At 40.0% G+C, this 21634-nt stretch overlaps 1 protein-coding gene and 1 long non-coding RNA gene across 2 annotated transcripts; one reads left to right on the top strand and one right to left on the bottom strand.

Annotated features, from left to right (window-relative positions):
* Nucleotides 1-1810: 1810 nt before the first annotated feature.
* On the top strand, nt 1811-11950 carry LOC111844914 (sterile alpha motif domain-containing protein 9-like). Its single transcript, XM_072712159.1, has 3 exons — nt 1811-2349; nt 6141-6222; nt 6774-11950. Exons 2-3 carry the CDS (start codon nt 6219-6221, stop codon nt 11327-11329), a joined length of 4560 nt encoding a protein of 1519 aa, XP_072568260.1. The 5' UTR covers nt 1811-2349; nt 6141-6218; the 3' UTR covers nt 11330-11950.
* An 81-nt stretch (nt 11951-12031) lies between these two features.
* Nucleotides 12032-19791, bottom strand: LOC140590854 (uncharacterized). Its single transcript, XR_011991711.1, has 2 exons — nt 19687-19791; nt 12032-19397 (listed from the first exon to the last, which is right to left on the bottom strand). It is a non-coding gene; the product is annotated as an uncharacterized lncRNA (long non-coding RNA).
* Between the last annotated feature and the right edge of the window lie 1843 nt (nt 19792-21634).

Below are 21634 nucleotides of genomic sequence, written 5' to 3'. Positions count from 1 at the left end.
TTTCTTTGAGGAACAAAGAATAATTTTCAATGATGTTCTCATGCATTCGTTGACAAACTGGAGATCCTCTGCCCATCTTTGCTCCTCAAACACTCAGCCTTTCGTGGATACTGCTTTTGTACCAAATCACGATAACAATCACCTGTTGACATCACCTGTTTGAAATGACATCATTATTTTTAACCTCATTACTAGCCCTAAACTGCCCCCGAAGCAACTTTTTTTGGAATGTCTGAAATGCAGGAATGGCTGTATATTACCAAATGAAATTAAGCTGACCAGACGGCAAGTCAGAAACCCATTCAGGACCTGTTTCAATAAGCAAGATGTCTTGCTTAGCTGGATAACTGGTCAGATTTAAGGTACCTCAGTTTAAATGGCCTTTATCTTCGTTCACTTACATTTAGTTCAGACTACCTTAAATTCTACAGCTTATCTGACTAAGCAAGAAATCCTGCTTTTTGAAACATACCCCAGTTCAATTCTGGTTAATTGTTAGCAATATTACTTCAAGACAGCATTTTGCTCATAAAAACACATCCACGGCTAGCAGCTGGACAGTAGGGTTGCCAACTGTCACACATCTGGCGTGATACGCTTTTTGACGCTCACGCAAGAAATCTTACAGCAAATCTATTATAAAACTAAAATGAGCTACATCAAGCATTGAGGTACTTTGCGAACTCTACAGACTATGTATCAGGTAATAAAACTCTTACATTAATGTAAATGCGGGTGTAGATTCATTCAATCTTAGCCTCACGCCAGTCAGCTGACCAAAACTAGCAGCTCTACTGGACAGCATTGTGTGTACCACCTATTTAATGAGCCACAAATAAGACGTAACTGCTAATAAACGGTATAAAACTATAACTTTAACATCTATCAATAAAAGCCATCTTGAATTCTGATGCGGGGGTGTGCAGGTTCCTCTGACTTCAGCTGAAATTTCCAACTAGGATCTCGGGATTGCCGAGATCAAATGGAACATAGCAAATTCCCGCTTAACCAAGATTACCCAGAATGCAATGAAAACTAAGGTACTTTATTGTGATGTGCTACTGTACTGTAGGATTTTACATTAATGTGCTGACAAATCTACAGCGACATCTTACAAGGTTTGCATTGCAAAAAGAATTATACTTATTCGCAGTACTCAAGTTGAGGGGGGGTGAGGAGGGATGTCATCCCCCCTGAAATAAAAACAGTCAAAATCATCCCCCTTGTAAAACTAACATAACCCGGTTCCATCCTGTCTGTATTAGCTTAGTCATTTCATCTTGTTTGTTTGACTCATCTGCCGGCCCCTGGAGGATGGGCTCCCCCCTTGGGTCTGGTTCCTCCCAAGGTTTCTTCCTCTTAGGGAGTTTTTCCTTGCCACCGTTGCCTTTGACTTACCCAATGGGGGGTCCTTACGAGGCAGAAATGTAAAGCGCATTGAGACAATGTAATGTTGTGATAATGCGCTATATAAATAAAATTGAATTGAATTGAAAAAGAAATTCCATCCCTTGTGCTATTTTATCAATGAATGCATAGGTCTATTGAGTAAAATACCGTGAGCGAGAGGGCACGCGCGAATAATGCGCCTGCCAACTTTTTTTAAGAAAAAATTACCTCAGTAAGCGGCATAGCAGGTGACGGTACTGATGTGATTTTAACATCATGGCCAAACGGCATGGACAGTTCGATCCGAGGGACTTCGGATTTAAAAAGGCAAAAGCTGATGCTCCGCCTAGTTGAGGTCAAAAAGAAACTATAGGCGCGCGCGTCCTGCTTAAGGGCGCCGCGTCCCAATTACCTCTGATTTCATTTCAAGCAGGGATTTTCCAAGCAAGTATTCGTCGTTTAATCGGATTGGCATTTCCTACTTTGAAAACATACTCCGAGTATCTGACACGTAACATCCGCACCATGCATGTTGTTTTAGGATAGTAGAATATATTAATTGTGTTTTTGCTTACACAACAATAAAAAGGGTACACAGTTGGTCTCCCACCATGTACACTGTCATCAGCACAAAATATGTCTGATAAACGATACAATTCACCATCCCCCCTGATTTGTTTTTACAACTCGACTACTGCTTATTCACATAACTTATTCATCATTATGTTCTGCATTGTAATGATACTGTAGGCTACTAAGCAGTAATCGAAACCTAAAAGAGCGTTTCCGCCGGGTGTGGTTATCCCCCACTGCTTTGCAATCATCCGCTGTGGCATTCACATCTAATGGAGACGTTTCTAGGCAATGATGTTTTTGAAGGATTTTCTTTTGGTTATAATGGAGATTCTGGTATGAAGAAACGATGAAAAAAGAAAACGACTGAAAACTTTCAATGTGGCGGTAAGTGCACTATGAAAACTGCAGAGATTCCTTGTATTTTTATTTATTTATTTGTAATTCTATCAAAAATGTTTTACGATGTTGCGCGCACCCTTCGTCATTTTCAGTTGCAGCATGAATTAGTTCTGCGAAGTAAAATAAACCAGCATATTAGACTAGATAAAAGTTAAGTAAAACGTATACGTTTTACAAACATAAAGTTTAAAGTTAAATATTAGGCTACATAATCAGCAATAAAATGGGGAAAATGGAGGTTAGTATAAGTTAATAATAAAAGCGACTTGTTTGATACACTGTAGCATTCAATACGTCAAGACTATACTGTAGATGCTAAAGTGTCTTTTGTTGATAATGGCAAAAACGGTAAAACACTATAGCTAGTATATTGACTTATTGCTGGTGTTTTAAGTTCTATTAAAATAGAAAGATTTTTCAAATTTTAAAAGCAAAAAACAGTACTGCCAGTGGAATGATTTGTATCCCATGGTGTAATCGGTACTGCTTGTTGGTAACAGAAGGTAGAACCCTTCAGTAAAAAGTTAAAATATGTTTGAATTTATACATTTTACTCATATTTTTGCATACTTGAACTGAACGCTGTCAGCGGTGGAAGACAACCTTTGATCTTGCATAGTTGTGCAGATTTATGCCCTTATTTTTGTATTCAGTTGCCCCATAGCCTGTCACACATGCAAGAGTAATAAACACGTTAATACATGTTTCCTGTCGTTGTATGGATGGAAAAAGCAAGACCAATATGACTACAGTGATAAGTAAATATATCAGTTCAATTCATTTTTATAACGTCTTTCACAACAGTTGCCCCAAGGCGTTGTACACGGGGGTGTTGTGGTACATTATGACATCATTAAGACAGAATAATAGAGAAACAGGGGGAAGTGAGAAAGAAAGAAAGAAAGAAAGAAAGAAAGAAAGAAAGAAAGAGAAATTCCTAAGTAAGGATAAAAAAAAATACTATCTCAACTGACTAATTAAAAAAAACACACACACACACACACACACACACACACAAATGCAGTATTTCAGGAAGTAGCCTACTACAGAAATAAAATACACTGTGCATACACACACACGGGTTTGTAAGTATATCTTTGTAGGGACTCTCCATTAATTTCTATGGAAAAAAACTCTAATCCCAACAATACGATCTTAACCCCTACCCAGCCCTAACCTTATAATCATAAGTAACCAAACAGAATATGAGACTTTTGGCATTTTTAGTTTTTTTTATTGCATTCACAGGTCTTTGTGGGGACCTGAAAAATGGCTCCCACAACGTAATAAAACAGGTTTTTATTACATTGTGGGGGACATTTGGTCCCCATAATGTAATATAAACATAATCCACACACACACACACACACACACATAAACACATACTTGCAGTTGGTCCACATCTATAGTAGTACTGTAGTACTGCTAATCCATCCACTCCTCTGGATCTGACCACAAGTTCTCATCTACATCACATCTGATGTCCTCTCTAGCGAGGGTACTGTATGTCCTTTTCTGGGGTAGCACCTCTTGGAAATACACCTGGTTAGGGGATCTCTTGGGATGGATGCCAGCTGTGTTTGGTCTCATTTTCATTTTATTTAATGAGAAATTATTCACGGTTTAGCCCACATAAACCAATGTTATGGCAACTGTGTGAAGAGTTTTGAGAAAGTGACTTCAGTATTGCAGAATGTATCATAGCAATTGAAAAAAACTATAATATGTCTGACTTAGAGCAAGTGAAGTAAAAGGAGCAAAGTAGTCAGGAACGGAGTTTAAGACCCGCACAGTCCAGTATAAACAACACTGTTATTGTAAGCTTCCATTAACATCCATTACCTAGGTTATTGAACGCACATTCATACTGACACGCTTTCATTTTACGTTAATGAACTTTTTTAATGAACGTGTCACCGATATCATTAAAGCGCGTTTGTTACAGGGACAAAAATCTAGACCAAAATGTTTAAATTATTGATGATCCAGATGAGTTGGTGAAGTGCATAATATTTTTGTGGGAAAAAAACAGGAAATCGCATACTATTTTGGCGCCATAGAATGCAATTTATAGCAGTAGTGTTTGTCTTAACATAATTACATATGCTTTGACAAATTATATCCTATCGACAGTCAGTGTAAAGATAAGCTACAAGTTTTGTTTGCTTTTCGGGTAGCTTTAATAAGTTAGCGAGACCTAGCAGTATGAACAGCCATGTCCCCGCTCACTCTATCTACGTTAAAGAGCGTCGCGGACAGGATGGCGGAGCGATCGCTGATGCAGGATTTGTATAAACTAAAAGAAACAAAGCAGAACTGGTTTGAACCAGTCTTTTTACATGAGGGCAGGGTAGGATTCTGTGACGACGATTACTGGAGCATGTGGTAAGGCAGCTTATTGTGGACAGCAGTGATTGGCCAAGTTCCTGTTATACTGAACAATAGTCTGAGGAACTATGTCTGCTGTTAGCATAGTTGCCTGGTACTGTAGGTACTTCCCTCATAAATGTCATATTGTCTAAAAACACCCCAAAATGAAACTGGCACAAGGTGAATCAGTAAAATAAAAGATGTCAATAATAAATGAAAACAGTTGTCATGTAGAGCTAAGGAAATTAAATGCTGATCACATGGTACAACTCCAACTGCACGCACTGAGGTTTTCTGCCTGTTGGACGTTTCCTCTTCAGCTGACGTGCCTCTGAGCACTCAGCGCTGACTGGGTTTGGGCGGCTCTGAGGCACGTACTGTAGCAGAGCCGGCTAAGCTGGACTCACTCACTGCTCCAGTGGGTACTGCAAAGGGCAGTGATAAATGACAAACATTATCCAATGAGCAACAACAACTGTGCAATACTACTAATAATGACAGATTACCGATTAGCGTAAGCATAAGGAATATCTCATAAGCAGTATTTTACCTACTTACACTACAGGGCTAGACTGCGACCAAAAAATTGCCCCGGGCCAGCCCAAAAATGTGCGTCGGGCCACCGGGCATTGCCCGGTACGGCAGATGGCCAGTCCAGCCCTGCCTGCTTACATATTACTTTGTATGCTTCAGCCAACTTGTGTTTTCCATGTCTTCTTGTTGTCTTGTAGTTTAAGCAGGTGAACCACTGTTGTTGAAGGATGACTACATGTAACTACTGTAATTAATAAAATATAACTGTGTGCATAATGACGTTATATGCTTTTGAAAAAAAAAAAAAGATCCAGAATTAATGTCAATCTTAGTCTTATCTTAATTTTATTGGTGCACTTAGAAGGAAATTTTGATGGGTGCGGTTAATAACCAGTATATTTTTATATATTATCACAGGTACTGATATATCCAGCTAAACTCTGAGCCACTTGCTGAGTGGGCGGGGGGGGGGGGGTCGGAACAGATGCACAGATTCGCAGAATGACATTACATCCTTGAACGGAAACAAACAATTTATGGGCCAGATATAGTACTGTATTATAAATGAGTCACTGGCCCTATAAAGCCTTCTCACAGGGCAGTACTTTGAAACCTATTCTAAGTGGTGAACGAACCTATGAAATAATTAATCGTCCACTGCAGAAACTGGCTAATCGTCCAATGCAATGAGCTCCATCATTTTAGTAGTTATGTCTTTAGCTCTGGTGCTGCTAACTTTGAATATTGATAAAGTTTAAATATCGGTCAATATTGACATATTGGACCAATGTAGATATCTTGATTTTTTTAACAGATATCGGCCGATACTGATATGTTAACTGATATTTTATGCATCTCTACTTATTTTGCAGGTAAATCTCTGCATTAAGTAGCACACTCTATCCTGTGTCGGTCTGCGGGTCCCTGGTCTTCAGACAAAAAAGTCCATAATGGGTAAGTTTCCCTAGTTTTGTAGAGAGAGTTGCCTTTTTGAACATCATTTTAAATTGTAAAATTATGGTGTTAAAATTCTGCAAGGGGTTGCCGCCCCATCCTGGGTTATTCCCTGCCTTATACTGATAGCTACTGGGATGGGCTCCAGACCCCTGCTACCCTGCATAGGACAGACGGGTATAGAAAATGGATGGATGGATGGATGGATGGATGATGTTGAAATTCATGTTGAATTAGTTAATTTCCTTCTAATATATTAGATTTATTCTACTGCTGTTTATTACACCTTGTATTGATCTCTTGTAATATAAGTGGTTTCAGAAAATGGAATCTCATGTATTTTTTGATATTTTAATCTAAATATTTGAATTGTAATATGACAATAAGTGTGCAATATATTGATTGGTTTGATCCCTCAAAATAGCATATGTATGTGTATATACCATGACTCTGTACCTACATGTAGGTATGGAAGATTGATGGAGATGTAATTATATACCTATTTTCATGTGGTATAATATAATGTTTTATATATTTTTTTCCTGGTAAAGCTGAGGAAAGTGAAAAACGACCAATTGAAAGTTGGACAGAATCCGATGTGAGCACCTGGTTAAGGTCCATAAAAATAAACGAGAAATATATTCAGAAATTCCAAGAGGAAGAAGTCAATGGGGATGTCCTCTTACAAGCAACTGAAAAATATCTGAAAAACAAGATTGGAATGAAATCTGGACCAATCCATCTTCTGTTGACCAAAAGAGATGAGCTCACCAATTCTTCTCCAGCTGCTAAGCCTCAAGACGTCGCTGCAGAGAAAAGTGAAAATCAGTCAAACCAGCAAGAGCAGTGTGATTTAAGTGAGAAAGGAATCAAAGTAAAATCAAAAACCAAAAAAAAAAAAGCTTCTCTGAGTGGGTTATCTGCGAAAAGAGACTGCAGGCCTCGGCCTTTTGGCAAAGATGGGGTTAACTTCACATATGCAAAGCACAACGTGTTGAAGCCTGAATCAGGAGTTGTTGATATGATTTCTCCTTGTCATGAATACAAGTCATTTGAAATTGCTGCTGATTTGGACAATCAGAGGTTACAAGCCAAACTTGCCAAAGAAACTTTCAAATTCGCCTGTGGATGTATGAACATGCGAACAAATGGCACAATACACTTCGGTGTGATGGATAGTGTAAACGACTCTGGTTATGTTCATGGTGAGATAATAGGTATTCCTATTACAGACAAAGATGTGTATGTTGATGCATTAGACTACATGAATAAGTGCTTTAAATCTGACAGTGAGCTCGCAGCAGAGTGTATTCGCCCACCAGAGTTTATTGAAGTTTCAGACACTGATAGCACAGAAAAATATTATGTGGTAGAAATTGACATTGTACCAAAAATAAGTATCGTGTGCAACAAACTGTTCTCTGTCTGTCTGCCGAATTTCAGGGAAGATTCAAATAAGGTGGAATATGAAAAGAAAACAATGTACCGTAGAAATGGTTCCAAAACAGAACCAATCAGCAATCAGGAAGAGTTTTACTCCAGCCTAAGACACAGAGATGAGCTTAGAAAAGAAGCTGAAAATGACCATACTGTTCCAGATGTGAGTGTTGACCTTGGAAGGAAACTGGCAATGTTGATCACTGATGGAAAAGGGAAAATTGAAAAGGAAAAGTGGCACATTGTTGTTACAAACAGATTTCAGGAAGAACATTTGAAATGCATTGACTTTTTACTGGATCTGAAAATTTTATGTGTGTTTGACTTCGACCCCAACTCTAAAGCATCTGGATTATGCAAGAAATACCTTGAGCACCATGCAGCAAATTTGCATTTCTTACAAAACTACAAAATGCCAGATGAAATGAGCATTAAAGACTTTGAAGGTGAATTGCATTTGTTTGAACAGGTCAGCTGGATTTTTTGCAATGGACGGAATGATTTCCGTGGAAACGAGACTCCCTGTGATGAAATGACATGGATTAAAACTAGAAAGTCATTTCTAAAGGAGGCAGTGCGTCTGATCTGTAAACAAATCTTACCAAACGGCACTTTCTCTGTGATTTTCTTTCTTACCTCTCCAGTGGAGCTACCGATCGTTCACACTTTCCATGAGTTCTTTGCTGAAATGCAAGGTCATGATGATATCATTTGCATTTCAGAGTCTGAGGAAAATTACAGCAAATGGGAAGGTTTTGCTCAGTCATCTTGCACTGCTGAGACTGTGCAGTCTAAGAGTATTTCAGGGATGAAAATGAGCCATATCAATGCTACAATTCAGCAGCTTCAGCCCTCCAAAACAAGGGTCTTCAAGCATCTTTCTGTCTTCAGTAAAGGTGTTTGTCAACTTGAAAAGGTTGAAGAAGAAAGAATGTCTTCTATAGAAATACTGAGTGTTGACCAGTGTGATGATACCAAAATTGATTCTGAGGTTGAAATCAAAATCATTGAAGAGAATTTTTATCGAGGGGGTAAAGTGAGTTGGATGAATTTTTGGTTGTCAGAGAAGAAACATGTTGGGGACTTCATTCAGAGAGATACATATAAAGAAATTTCCAAACGTATCAGTGACCTTCCCAAGTGGAGTTTCGAACAACCAGCTGTTTATGATCTTAGAATATACCACCAACCAGGTAGTGGTGGAAGCACTGTTGCACGGCAAGTGCTCTGGAATAACAGGAAAAACTTCAGATGTGCAGTGGCAAGACACTCATTCTCTGCTTCAAAAGTGGCTGAACACGCTGTGAAGTTGCGAGAGTATGAGGAAGCTGATGCACAGAAATGTCTTCCAGTTCTTTTGCTGGTTGAAGATTTTGACACAGAATACCTTGAAGATCTAAGGAGAGAGCTGGAATTGGCCATAAAAACTAGGAAAATCAAACAAGGGACACTGTGTTTTATTTTACTAAGCTGCAGACAATCACGTGAACCAGAAAAAATGTGCAAGGAGTCGCCACAGAATTTTTCTGTGACTCATAAACTGTCAGTGGAAGAGAAGAAAGAGTTTGCACGAAAAAAGACTGAAGTTGAAAAGCAATATTCAGCCGATTACATCATAACCTTTGTTTTGATGAGTGAGGAATTTAACAAACAATACATCATCAAATTTGTGAAAGATTTACTTGATGACATTAACCATGCAGATGTTGTCACTCGCCTCATTCATTATGTGGCATTACTCAATACTTATGTGCAAAACTCCTATCTCTCTCAGTCCCACTGTGAAGCTCTACTACTACTAACAATGCAGACAAATATGCAGACAAATACAGGACAAGAACACACAGACAGATTCCGAAGGCATTTGTTTGAATTATCATTAAGCGAGCAGGCCAAAGTTCTCTTCATCCATCTGAGAGATGAGAAGACTCATATTCAAAGCATACGCATCCTTCATCCCTTAATTGCTGAAGAAGTTCTTCGGCAACTTTTGGGAAATGACCAACAGCAGAGTGACATAGCCATGAAACTACTCAAAGAAGATGTGCTTTTTCAGAACAATTTTGGAAAAGATTATTACCACAGATTCCTGCGTGACCTCTGCATGAGGCGCAACAAGATCAGTAAAGGAGACAAATCTGACACTTCATTTTCTCCTCTCATTGAACACATTTTGAAGAAGGAAAACCTGGAAAAGGCCTTTGAGGTCCTGAAAGCAGCCTACACACGGTTTAATGAAGATCCCTTCTTTGCTCAGCAGCTTGCACGGTTGTGTTACACATACGAGAAGTTTCAGGCAGCCGAAAAATGGGCAAATGTATCCCAGCAAAAAATGCCGTACAACTCCTATATCTTGGATACAAAGGGCCAAGTGTTCAAAAGATGGTTCAATAACAAATGCAAAAATCTTAAAGGTGACTTGAGCCCAGAATCCACAGCAGATGCAATTGCAACAGCGTTAAAGGCAATTGAATGCTTCAGATCTTGCGAGGAAGCAGCCAATTTGGAGCAGGACTCCTTGAATGATTCAGGCTACTTCTCAGAAATTGAAGTAGAATGTGATCTTTTGAATCTAATTTTGAAAGTATTTCCACATGGAGAAAAGGGCCGCTCTGAATGCATGCAGTATTTAGTAAAAGATCACATTCCAGAAGGGGTGAAAGAGCCATGGAACTGTTTTCACAGTAAACTGAAATTCATTCACAAGAATATGCATGATGCCCTCATGAGAATTTCAGAAGATCTGAGCTACTTTCAGACTGACATCAGTTCAGATGGTGATGAAAAATACAACTCTGACCTGAGAATAAGGAATCCAATAAAATGGCTTGCGACAAAAACTACCTGGTATGGAAAATTTTTCAGAGACGTAGAGTTGCCCTCTAAAGATGAAAGTCAATTATCAACACGCATGAAAATTTGTTCTCTTGGAGGTGATAATATTACCAGCATCTTTTCTCTTTTGTCTGAAAAGAAACAGGTACAACTAGAATCCATAATTACCGTATACGGTGGGCTGAAGAAGCTTGATCAAATAGAACTGGCCAACTACATAGCATCTCAGATAGCCTTAGGGTGTGTTTCAAGTGCATCCACTCCTTCTAAACTCAAGGAGCTTCAAGCGCGCAGCCAGCAGTTCCCTCAGGACAGAGACAGATGTCACCCCAATGCCCTCTTCTTACTCACATTGCTTTTCTGGCCAGAGGATGACGACACCAATCAGGAGAGGGATAACAAATATGAAATCCTTATGTCTGCTGTGGATGTTCTGAAAAGAAGCTTCAAAATTAAACAGAAAAATGTGCCTCACAAAGAGCTGAGAGTTTTCACTCATTTCTACCTTGGCAAAGGAAGTGGCCTGAGTAAGATTGTCCACAAAAGTATGATACAGGCCTTTAAAACATTCCCAGTATCACAAAAAAGAATTAAGTGGTTCGATGGATATATCTGGAAAACGCCAGAGATTGTGCACATGCTGAAACGTGTTCAAGGCTGGACGGCACATGGAAATGTCTATATCAACGGCTATAAAGGGAAGGAGATAAAGATGCTTGCCCTGAACTCTGATTCAGTACCTGATGGTAATGAGAATGTTGAATTTTACGTGGGATTTACATTTCAAGGACCTGTTGCTTGTGGCATCACTGTCTGTGATGAGAAAGAGCAATAAGGAACAAGGGAAAGGGTCAATAGATTTGAGTCCATAGTCCAGTTGTATTAATGTCGTGTTTCGTCAGTGAAATGTATCACCTACAAATCAATTAAGTTTGTAATAGTTATGTAATATTGGTATGACTATAAATAGCTGTAAATATGTAAATACTTTTTTGCATACACACACACACTCCAGTTGGTCAACTGCTGTTCTTTTAAATTTGATATATAAATAAAATTGACTTGACATGACATGACATGAAGAAATAATGTATTAGACATTGTATTGCGCTGTCTTTGGTGCTCTGACCCATCAACACCCGTCTGTTCCAGGAACAGCTCTACTAGCCTACACCAATCTATGTTCCCTAAATGCTCTTAGTGTTCCCCTTTGCCTGCTGATTTTAATAGCCTTATTACGTTCTTGTTTTGTTTCGAAGATAGTTGTATAGCTCTTGCTACAATATTACTTACATGTTACTACCATATTACTTGCATTTGTACTGGGCATTCATTGGAAGCTCAGTCTACCTGCACTTATGCCTAGTGAATTCCTTGACAGACATATGTTTGTAACATGCGATTTGTCTAACTTGTGACTTCGTACAAAAGCGTAAATAAAGTATATGTGAATACACTCTGACTGATATTTGAAACCTCATTTCACAGACTAGGGGCATGGTAGAGGCAGGAAAGGAAGGTGATGATCCACTTGCGGTTCCACAAGACAACAGGGTGTTTATTACAGGAACTGAAAACACTGGGAACACTACAAACAAAACAGACCACAAGGGGTCAAAACTAAACAGGGGAATGATATAACTAACAGAACAGAAGACATAGTCTCTGGCTCTTCTGTAAATGAACTTGAGATGGTGGAATTAGTACAGGATTGTTTTTTTACACAGTTTGTTAATACCCCTACCAGGGGAGATGACCTTCTTGATCTTGTTTTGTCTAACAACCAGGATAGGATTGGAAAATTAGAGGTTTTAGAACCACTGGACGGTAGTGATCACAACATGATTAAATTTGAGGTTAATTTTAGTGTCTGAAGAGCAAAGTCCAAAACAAAAATATACAATATGAGGAAGGCTACGTTTAATGGAATGAGACTGAAACTAGAAACTGTAAACTGGATGGAGTTAAACAGTAAAACTGTTGAAGAGGCATAGGATTTTTTTAAAAGCATGCTGTTGCAAGTGCAAGAAAACTTCATACCTGTTTCCAGCAAAACTAAATCTAGGAAACTGCAGCCAAGGTGGTTTACTACGGAAATTAAGAATAAAGTGAGGAGGAAAAGGGCTCTCTTCCACAAATGGAAATTAACTAACAATTTCAAAATAAAGCAGTCTACAGGTTGAGTTAAAAAATAACATTAGACTTGCTAAGAGGAATGTAGAAAGGAAGATTGCATTGGAGGCTAAGGATGACATTAAAAGTTTCTTCCAATATTTTAACTCCAAAAGAGCTCTAAAAGCTGAAATCACTAATCTGCAGGATAGTAAGGGTCTTAGAATGGAAAATGAAATTAATACAGTAAATGAGTTTAATGATTATTTTACACGGCTGTTCACAATAGAGAACACAAGTAACCTGCCACCATTTAGTACAAATACAGCGTCGTCTATGACCAATATATGTATAACTGATGTTGATGTGGTACAAAGCCTAGCTAAGCTCAAAATAAATAAATCGCTGGACCCTGATGGCATCTTACCTATAGTTTTAAAAGAGATGAGGGATATTATTAGCCAACCTTTAACATTACTATTTCAGAAATCCTTATCTACTGGTGTGGTACCTTCTGATTGGAAGCATGCTAATATAACACCCATATTCAAAAAAGGGGATAGAAGTAATCCAGCAAACTATAGGCCAATCAGTTTAACTTGCACAACTGGAAAGGTAATGGAAGCTATAATCCAAGTGAAAATGGTAGATTTCCTGGATTCAAATAACATTCTGAGGGACAGCCAACATGAAGGAGAGGTAGGTCCTGTTTAACTAATCTACTTGAGTTCTTTGAGGAAGCTACAAGAGAAATTGATCACAAAAAGGCCTACGACATAATCTACTTAGATTTCCGGAAGGCCTTTGATGTTGTCCCCCACAAATGGCTCTTGCTTAAGCTCAAAGCTGCAGGGGTTTTAGGAACTGTAGCAGCTTGGATTGAAAACTGATTAACAGACAGGAAGCAGCGGGTAGTTATTAGAGACACAATGTCGCAGTGGGCCTGCGTTCATAGTGGGGTACCGCAGGGTTCAATTTTAGGACCATTATTGTTCCTAATTTACATTAATGATATTGACACCAATACATACAGTAAACACATTTTTCTCCTTTGACATACAAATCGTTTTTTCTTAATCTATGAAGTACCTTCCGTACATGTTCAACATGCTGCTCATAGAAATTAAAATAAATGAGGATATCATCAATGTACACTATTACATAACGATGTAACATATCTCTGAACACCTCATACATAAATGATTGAAAAATAAACGGGCTGTTTGCCAAACCATAAGACATAACCTGTACTCGTATTGACCAGAGCTGGTTACAAAGGACGTCTTCCATTAATACCATGAATACCCCTTTCCGAATACGGATAAGGTTGTATGCACTCCGGAGGTCCAGTTTTGTGAATATTGACGCGGATCGGAGCTGTTGAAGGGCAGCAGGAATCAGAGGTAGGGGTTCTCGACGCTTCACTGTTATGGCATTTATTGCTCGATAATCTACACATGGCCGAAGCCCTCCGTCCTTCTTTTTGATAAAAAAAAAACCCGGAAGTTACGGGTGATGTGGAGGGTCGAATAATCCCCCTTTGTAATCCCTCTCGAACATACGTGTCCATAGCGTCTTCCTCCGTTCGGGCCAAAGCGAACTGTCGGGACTTGGGCAAGGGTGCCCCCTCAAGGAAATCGATAGCACAATCACAGCTTCTGTGAGGTGGTAATCAGAAAGACCTGGCACGGCTAAATACGTCTAGCAGGTCCCCGTATTCCGACGGCACTATGGACAGGTTTTCGGGTTATGGACTATACAGAGGTTGCGTTATAGGGCAGAGCCAAACATTGGGTGAAACATCTGTCTGACCATGCGGACAATTCCCCGGTCCGCCAATCCACCACGGGATTGTGCAAGTGGAGCCAGGGGAGGCCGAGGATCAGGGGATCACGAGAGTATGGAAGGACTAAAAGAGAAATGGTTTTGCGATGCAACAACCCCACCTGCAGCTCCACTGGGCAAGTGCGGTGAGTAACCTGCTTGGCATGGAGAGGCTGTCCGTGCACTCCCAACAGCGTTATTGGGGTGGTCAGTCGCTCGGTTCGCAGGTGCAACCGATGAGAGAAGGCCTGGTCGATGAAGTTCCCTGCTGCACCGGAATCCAGAAAGGCATATGCAGCCTCCGTTCCGAAGGCCCCACCGTAACACAAAAGGGACAGTCATCAGTTTCTGGGTTATATCAAGGAAAACAGATATGCCCACCTGTGCAGAGTCCTTTGGTAGCGGTGGCCGGATGGGACTGTGGCTCCCCACAATACAGACAGAGGCATTGCTGATATCGGCGTCGTCTCTCCGCGGAAGTCAGAGGCAGACGCCCCCGTTGCATTGGTTCAGCATCCAATAACTCCACTATGAATCCTGTTGCTCTTCTCCCAGACTATTCAGTGACTCCTGCACATGTGTGAAGAGTATATGGTGACTCTGACCCTTTAACCTGAAAGAGGTTGAAGAATTTTGACTTAACGGCCTGTTACTTTGATCTTCCAGAATAGCATACACCTTAAAGGCCTTATCGGGACGTGCCTTGCAATAGACTCTCACCAGGCAGATCTTAGAACAGGACCTAGGTTCCCTACCTCTGTCACAAAGGGCGTTTTTCCACTGCACAAAGTACGGTACTTTCGGTACGGTACTTTCACTTTTCCATTGACTTCCGGTCGAGTACCAGTACCGAAAGTTCCAGTACCGAAAGTGCCAAACCAGCTGGGGTACTTCTTTGGTACTTCGGTACTTTGGGGTGGGACTTGCAAAAGTATTTGCTGTCGATTGGTTATACAAATAGCCTGCTGCTGAGACACAAAATACAACCGCCATCTTTTGAAACACACAGCAAACAGCGAGAAACAAAATAAAAAGCAGTAGAAACAAAAATATAAAAAAGTTAAATGGAAGGATGGACAAACGAGGAAACACAGGCTTTAATCGCCATATGGTCGGATGAACAGATCCAGCGGGATTTGGATGGCACGACTCGAAATAAAAAAGTTTTTGCTGTTCCGGGAAATTCAGTTTCCCTATGTTTCCCCTGTCGCGCTATGATTTGTACACGGTTTCGCTGTTGTTTTGATGTCTTTTTATGAAGCTCTTGAGGTAAACAAGCCATATATTTCAAAACATCACATGCCTTTTCGATGTTTTTTGTTTTTACAGATAATAAATTAAATTATTTAATTCGCTGGATAAAGATATTTCTTGATGAAAATGTTATAGTATTGCTTATAAGACTATATTATGCATGACGATCAACTGTATTCACATGTAATAATGTACCTGAGTGATTTTCAGACATCTCACATACATCTTTGCCTAAATATTAGGATAAACATTATTCCCTGACATCCATGATATTTGGTTCCCCCCTGTTAAAACAGGTATACAGCAACTCTGGGCCTCGGTACTAATAACAATACTGTATTCACATGTAATAATGAAACTGAATTGCCTGGAACACCGTAATACCAAGCCACTTGGAAGAAACGGGGCATACGCGAAACACCGAACAATGCTGCTTGAAAATCAAAAAACATAATTAAATAATTTGTTTGCTTTCAAAAGACTGAATTAGCAGTAAGCTAATTCTTACTGCCTTGATCGGCTTAGCCAAAGTAAGTGTACCTACGTAAACGTAAATGATGGCAGCATTCATGCAATTTGGATATTACTGAGTCTTATACTGTGATAGAAGCTGACATAACATGACATAACCATAAAGCGCATTTTACAGCCTAAACTATTAGTTTTAATTTTGGGCTGATTTTTTTTTTGGAAGTACCGAAAGTACGGTACCTGGTGCGGTGGAAAAATGCCCAAACTTCCGTACACTTGGAGGTGACTGCTAACTGAGGTGCCTCTACTGCACCCTCCCCACCATGCACAGAGGGGGGGTCTCTAACGTCCCATGGAGCAGGTCCAGGGTGAAGTGCTGCAATGTGTCCGTCACTCTCACATTCTTTGCACTTCAGGGCTGCTTCACAATTCTTCGCAAGATGAGCCGTAGTAGAGCAACACCTAAAGCAAATACCATTCACTTTAAGGAAGGCCTTGTGCTCTTCCAGTGACTTGCTCTGAAAACCTCTGTACTTTTTTAAAGGATGGGTTTTTTATGGATGGGGCATTGCTTGTCAACATCGCTCAGTTTGTTACTTGAATTGTCTAACTGGGACGCTGAGCACTGTGTTGCTGTGGAAGTAAAATTGGACATTAGTAGGCCCGGGAGGGGAGGCATATTGGGTCTGTTATGTCTTAGGCCTTAGGCCAGAAGAGATTGTTTGAATACTATGTGACCTCGCTTTGTGATAGCTGCCTGCAGTTGGCTCCGCAGAAGCTCAGACCTTGCAGAGGCAGACAGTGGAGCAAAGGGGGGGAGAGAAACCACTTGCAGGAAGAGACTTGAAGCCGCCTCAACTGGTGCACGAAGAGTTATAGCTTATTAAAGTAGTTTTAGTAGTCAATATAATATGTTACACAATTGATTGCATCATGTTAATCATACTTATGTTAATCATACTAATCATATGTTAACCATGTATTTTCAGTGATTCAGAGACAATACGTCAATGTGTTAATCATTAATCAATGGAACACCCAAACATTAGTGTCATATAATTAATATCTATATACATATCTCATGTAGAGTCTAGAAGCCGAGGCTGTCTCCAGTAAGTTCCGTACAATGGGTGGACTTTACCTTGCTACCAAGGTGAACCAATGGAGCGGGAGAATTGTGTTTGTTATACGTTTCAGCTTAGTTTGTTGATGCTTCATGACCAATCAGGACTTAGAAGTCCTGGGAGTTATGGTTTATCTACTGGTTGCTCTGTGTGCCGGGGGTGACTTGGTACCGAGTGCCAGAGTGTGATGGGAGCGCTTTGCTGAACTTGCTGGAATAAAAGAGATTTTCTTTACTCACCAAACTAAGAGGTCCAGACTTTTATTCTAAGTGCTTGATTTATAATTTTTCTACCACATTGCAACTTCAGTCTTATGAGCGGACACATGACCTTTGATGTATCTCAGTCTCCTTTCCACTCGTTCAGGTTTTGGTGGACCTGTAGAAAATCTCAAAATTGTTTGAAGAGACTGCAGGAACCATTAAGAGAGTGAAGCTAGGGTAATTTCTTCGGTGTGCTTCATTACATATGAAGTCTGTGAAGAATGCAAATGAAGGAAAAGAGACATTATACTGCTCCTTGTATTGAGAACCATGAGCTAACCACCTCTCTTGCAGACCATGTGGCAACTTTTCTACAATAGGGTTGACTCCTCTAGCGGTGTCCAGGTATGACAGCCCAGGTAAGTAGTTTTCATATTTAGTGGACTCTAACTCCCTTAACAGGTCTCCCAGCTCCCTGAGCTTTAAGGGATCCGTGGGGCTGATTTTAGGAAAGTTCTCTATTCTCTCAAAGAGTGCTCTCTTGATTACTTCGGGGGAGCCATAGTACTCCTCTAAGCGGTTCCAGGCCATCCTCAAGCCTATGGCAGGGTTAGCGACGTGAACATAACGGATCCTTATGACGTGTTCTGAGGACTGATTTCCCAACCACTTTGTTAAGAGGTCAAGCTCTTCGTTGGCACTTAAGTTAAGCCCTCAATGGCATGGCAAAACGAGGACTTCCATGCCCAATAGCTTTCTGGGCGGTCGTTGAACTTGATGATGCCAGAGCTCACAAGCTCATGGTCGCATTAAGTACCTTGTGATGTCACTCATACCAGTCCTGTCATCAATATGCGGCTTTAAAGGCATCCTGTTGAAAGAGGGGGTGGCCAGTTGAGCGAGGGAGAAGTTAGCAGTTAGCCGGTAACTAACTGCTGGCTTTCGCCTTTTGAGTTCCTGTGCTTTGTGGTTTTTATCGCCCCTGATGGTGCATTGGTGAACTACTGACGTTACCCTCTCAGGCTGTTGTGTTGCAGGAACATCACTCTTCGATAAGATCAGAGAAGCACCACTGCCGAGCCAAGTGGTATTCATCCATTTACTCATTTGGCTTTCAGGTTTGATGAGTGGCAACAAGGATGGTGTATATGGTTTGAGTTCTGGAGGTTCTGTTTCACTAAAATGTAGCTTGGAGTGGCGTTCAACATAATCACGGGTGTGCTGCATAGCAACGTGATCTGTATCATGTTGACTTCTACTGCCCTCTCTACCTTTGAGTACAACTGCTGCCTCGAGGACTTCAGCTTCTGACAAAGTTACTGCAACCTCTTTCTCATATTCCAAAGCTGACAACTCAGCTATTATGTGTGCCTCTTTGACTTTCACATCTGCAGGACAACGAGCCTCTTCCACTTTCAACTCAGCAGCTAGAATTGCCTCTGCTATTTTTAATTCAGCTTCTCACTGAACGAAAGCAGCACGAGCACGTGCAGCTTCTACTTTAGCACGGGCTCTTACTGTTGCCCTGCTAGCGGAGGAAGATTTAGTTGAGGTGGAACATTGTCATTTTGCTTTCTGTCCCGTGCCCTTTTCTGCAAGACCATGATCCATGTCAGATGACTGTTCTAATCTAGCGTCACTAGATTAGAACACATCATAACAAACTCCTCCAAAGATTTATGAGAAGATCTGGACATGGAGGCTTTTGCAAGCACGGGGGTATGCTCGCACAATATCCTGTTTTCCTTGATGCTGAAGTGCCCGCTGTGAAAACACTTTTCTATTATTCTGTCCTCAATGTGTGTGTCCGTACACAAATCGACAGATAGCGAACAAGCTTCAGAGAAAGTCAGAAGCTAAAGTAAAACTGAATGATCTTTACTCTTGTCTTCATTCTCAAGAACAATTTGTAAAACTGAAATACAGAAAAACATAGGACTAATCACTGATTGCTATTTAGAAAACATATATGATAATGTAAATAATAGCTATGAAATTATAAGCGTACAAATATTATACTCAAAGGTTGTATAAATAGCTGTATATAACTCGTAGCTAATGTATACAGCTGTCGTTCACTGTTAATTTAACCTCAGCAGCATTTCTGTGTAAATAAACTATTTTAATATAACACATCAAGCTCGTTTTATGAACAGCTGCATAATAGTAGAATCGATTTTATACTGTATATGAATTCAACTCACAGGCGATCCTTTTCCAAGGCACAAACAGTGAAAAGAAAGATACGCATGGCATGTTAAGGCAAAAAACATTTCCTCATTACACTCTCTGAACTATAACCCATCAATGTCATGCGACTAAATCAGCCTATCCGAACAATAGGTGGTTTCAGCCAAAAAGTACCGAATTACTCTGAAACGCCAGTAACGGAAGGAAAAGCGCTACAAATAAAGCATGCCCTCATAGACCATGATAGAACACAAGAATAATTCAACAAAACCAGAAAAGAACAAAACAGAACACAAGCAGGGAAAACCTAGGAGAAAGAAACTAATACAGAAAAACTAATACACTAGGAAAAACAGAAAAAACAATAAACAAACAAGACAGGTGAGCCAAGACTGAAGGGTACAGCCACTGTGCCACACACTCAGTCCATTGAGCTGTGTGGCAATCTGGGGAGCTGGGGAAACTCACTAAGGGCTTGAAGGACACAGGGAGGACATGATGGCCAGTGACACCTGCTGGCCAAAAGGGGAAGAGACACAAAAGTTTGGGGCAGACAGGTGCTGACCTTGACACCTTGTTCTTTCTGCTTTCTGTCTGCTCCAGAATAAATAATAAAACAATCACCATGAAGGTGTGAGGTCACAGTGCTCCCCACTGAGCTGCACTAAGGATTTTATGTTTTATATTTATATATAGGACAAGTGGGTAGAGAAAATGGATGGATGGATATACAGTCACCCCTTCACACTGGTGAGGGTTACAGGTGGAAGATCCCAACTAATGTAGAAAATTTGCAAATAATACTTGGACCTATTATTAAAAATACAAAATTAATGACACTGAAAACTTTAGAAGTTACTGTGAGAAACGTGAGATTCCACTGTCACAGACACATATGTGAGTGAGACGTGTCGCCATGGCAAAGCCAAGATGTGTAGGTTCTTTTTTTTTTGTTACCAAAAATAAGTTTTGATATTAAAGATCTAGTATGCACGTACACTAACAAATATTAAATAACACTGATACTTATACAGTATATCATGTTTTGTGATCCAAATTATTTTCAGTATTGTTTATACATTTTTGACTTGCATATAGTACAAAAATATTCCCATTTAATTGTTCATGGCCAAGTCGCAAATAACCAAAACTGCGAATGTTAAATTTACAAATCTGGAGGAGCAACTGTATATGTAAAAATTACGTTTCAGACAAATGTGTCTCATGGTCCTGTTGTCACTGTAATGCAATGTTGAAACTGGTGTCTTTGGCATGAATACAGTTTTTTCTCGATCGCTTCAGCACATTTCATGAAACATACTTAACATGCTCCTGACCAAGAGCATTTTTCAAAACAGTTTATGCATATAGCAAAACACTATAGTTTAGCTGCAAAAGGCCATATCTCACCCAAAACAGTTACAGATTTTCTTGATTGCTTTGAAACAATTAAAAATTGTTTCTCTTTAAAATTCTTAAGACATTTTGGTGGTATTGACTAATTCATTGGTGGAATTATTTGCTTTAATTGTTTTGGGTAAGTTACAGGCTTTTGCATCTAAACCATCATGCTGTGCTGTATGCATGAACTAGTTTGAGAAATGCTCTTATAGTCTTGAGAATGTTAGTATGTTTCATAAAATGTTCCAAAGAAATCTAGCAACTTTAACACTGTTCATAAAAGTTTACCCGTTTCACTACACTGCTTGTATTTTGGTTTGTTGCAATATTTCTGCCCTCTCCTGGCCTGGTGGAACATCACTGCTGTGTACCAGCACTGACTGCGACCATCGGTGTCCACAGACACATGTAGTATGAACACAAGATTCCACGCACCTGACTGTCCAAGGCCCGAAAATACCCGGAAATAATGAAGTATGAACTAGGCTTTACAGTGTTTGCACCATAAAGTATAACTGGTCCTGTAAAATGGCCTCATATCCCTTGGCCATTGCATGACCA

This window comes from Paramormyrops kingsleyae, chromosome 5 (assembly GCF_048594095.1).
Source record: "Paramormyrops kingsleyae isolate MSU_618 chromosome 5, PKINGS_0.4, whole genome shotgun sequence".
Taxonomy (NCBI): Eukaryota; Metazoa; Chordata; class Actinopteri; order Osteoglossiformes; family Mormyridae; genus Paramormyrops; species Paramormyrops kingsleyae.
The sequence above is the reverse complement of the archived record's forward strand: the minus strand, read 5'-3'. Positions and strand labels throughout refer to the sequence as shown.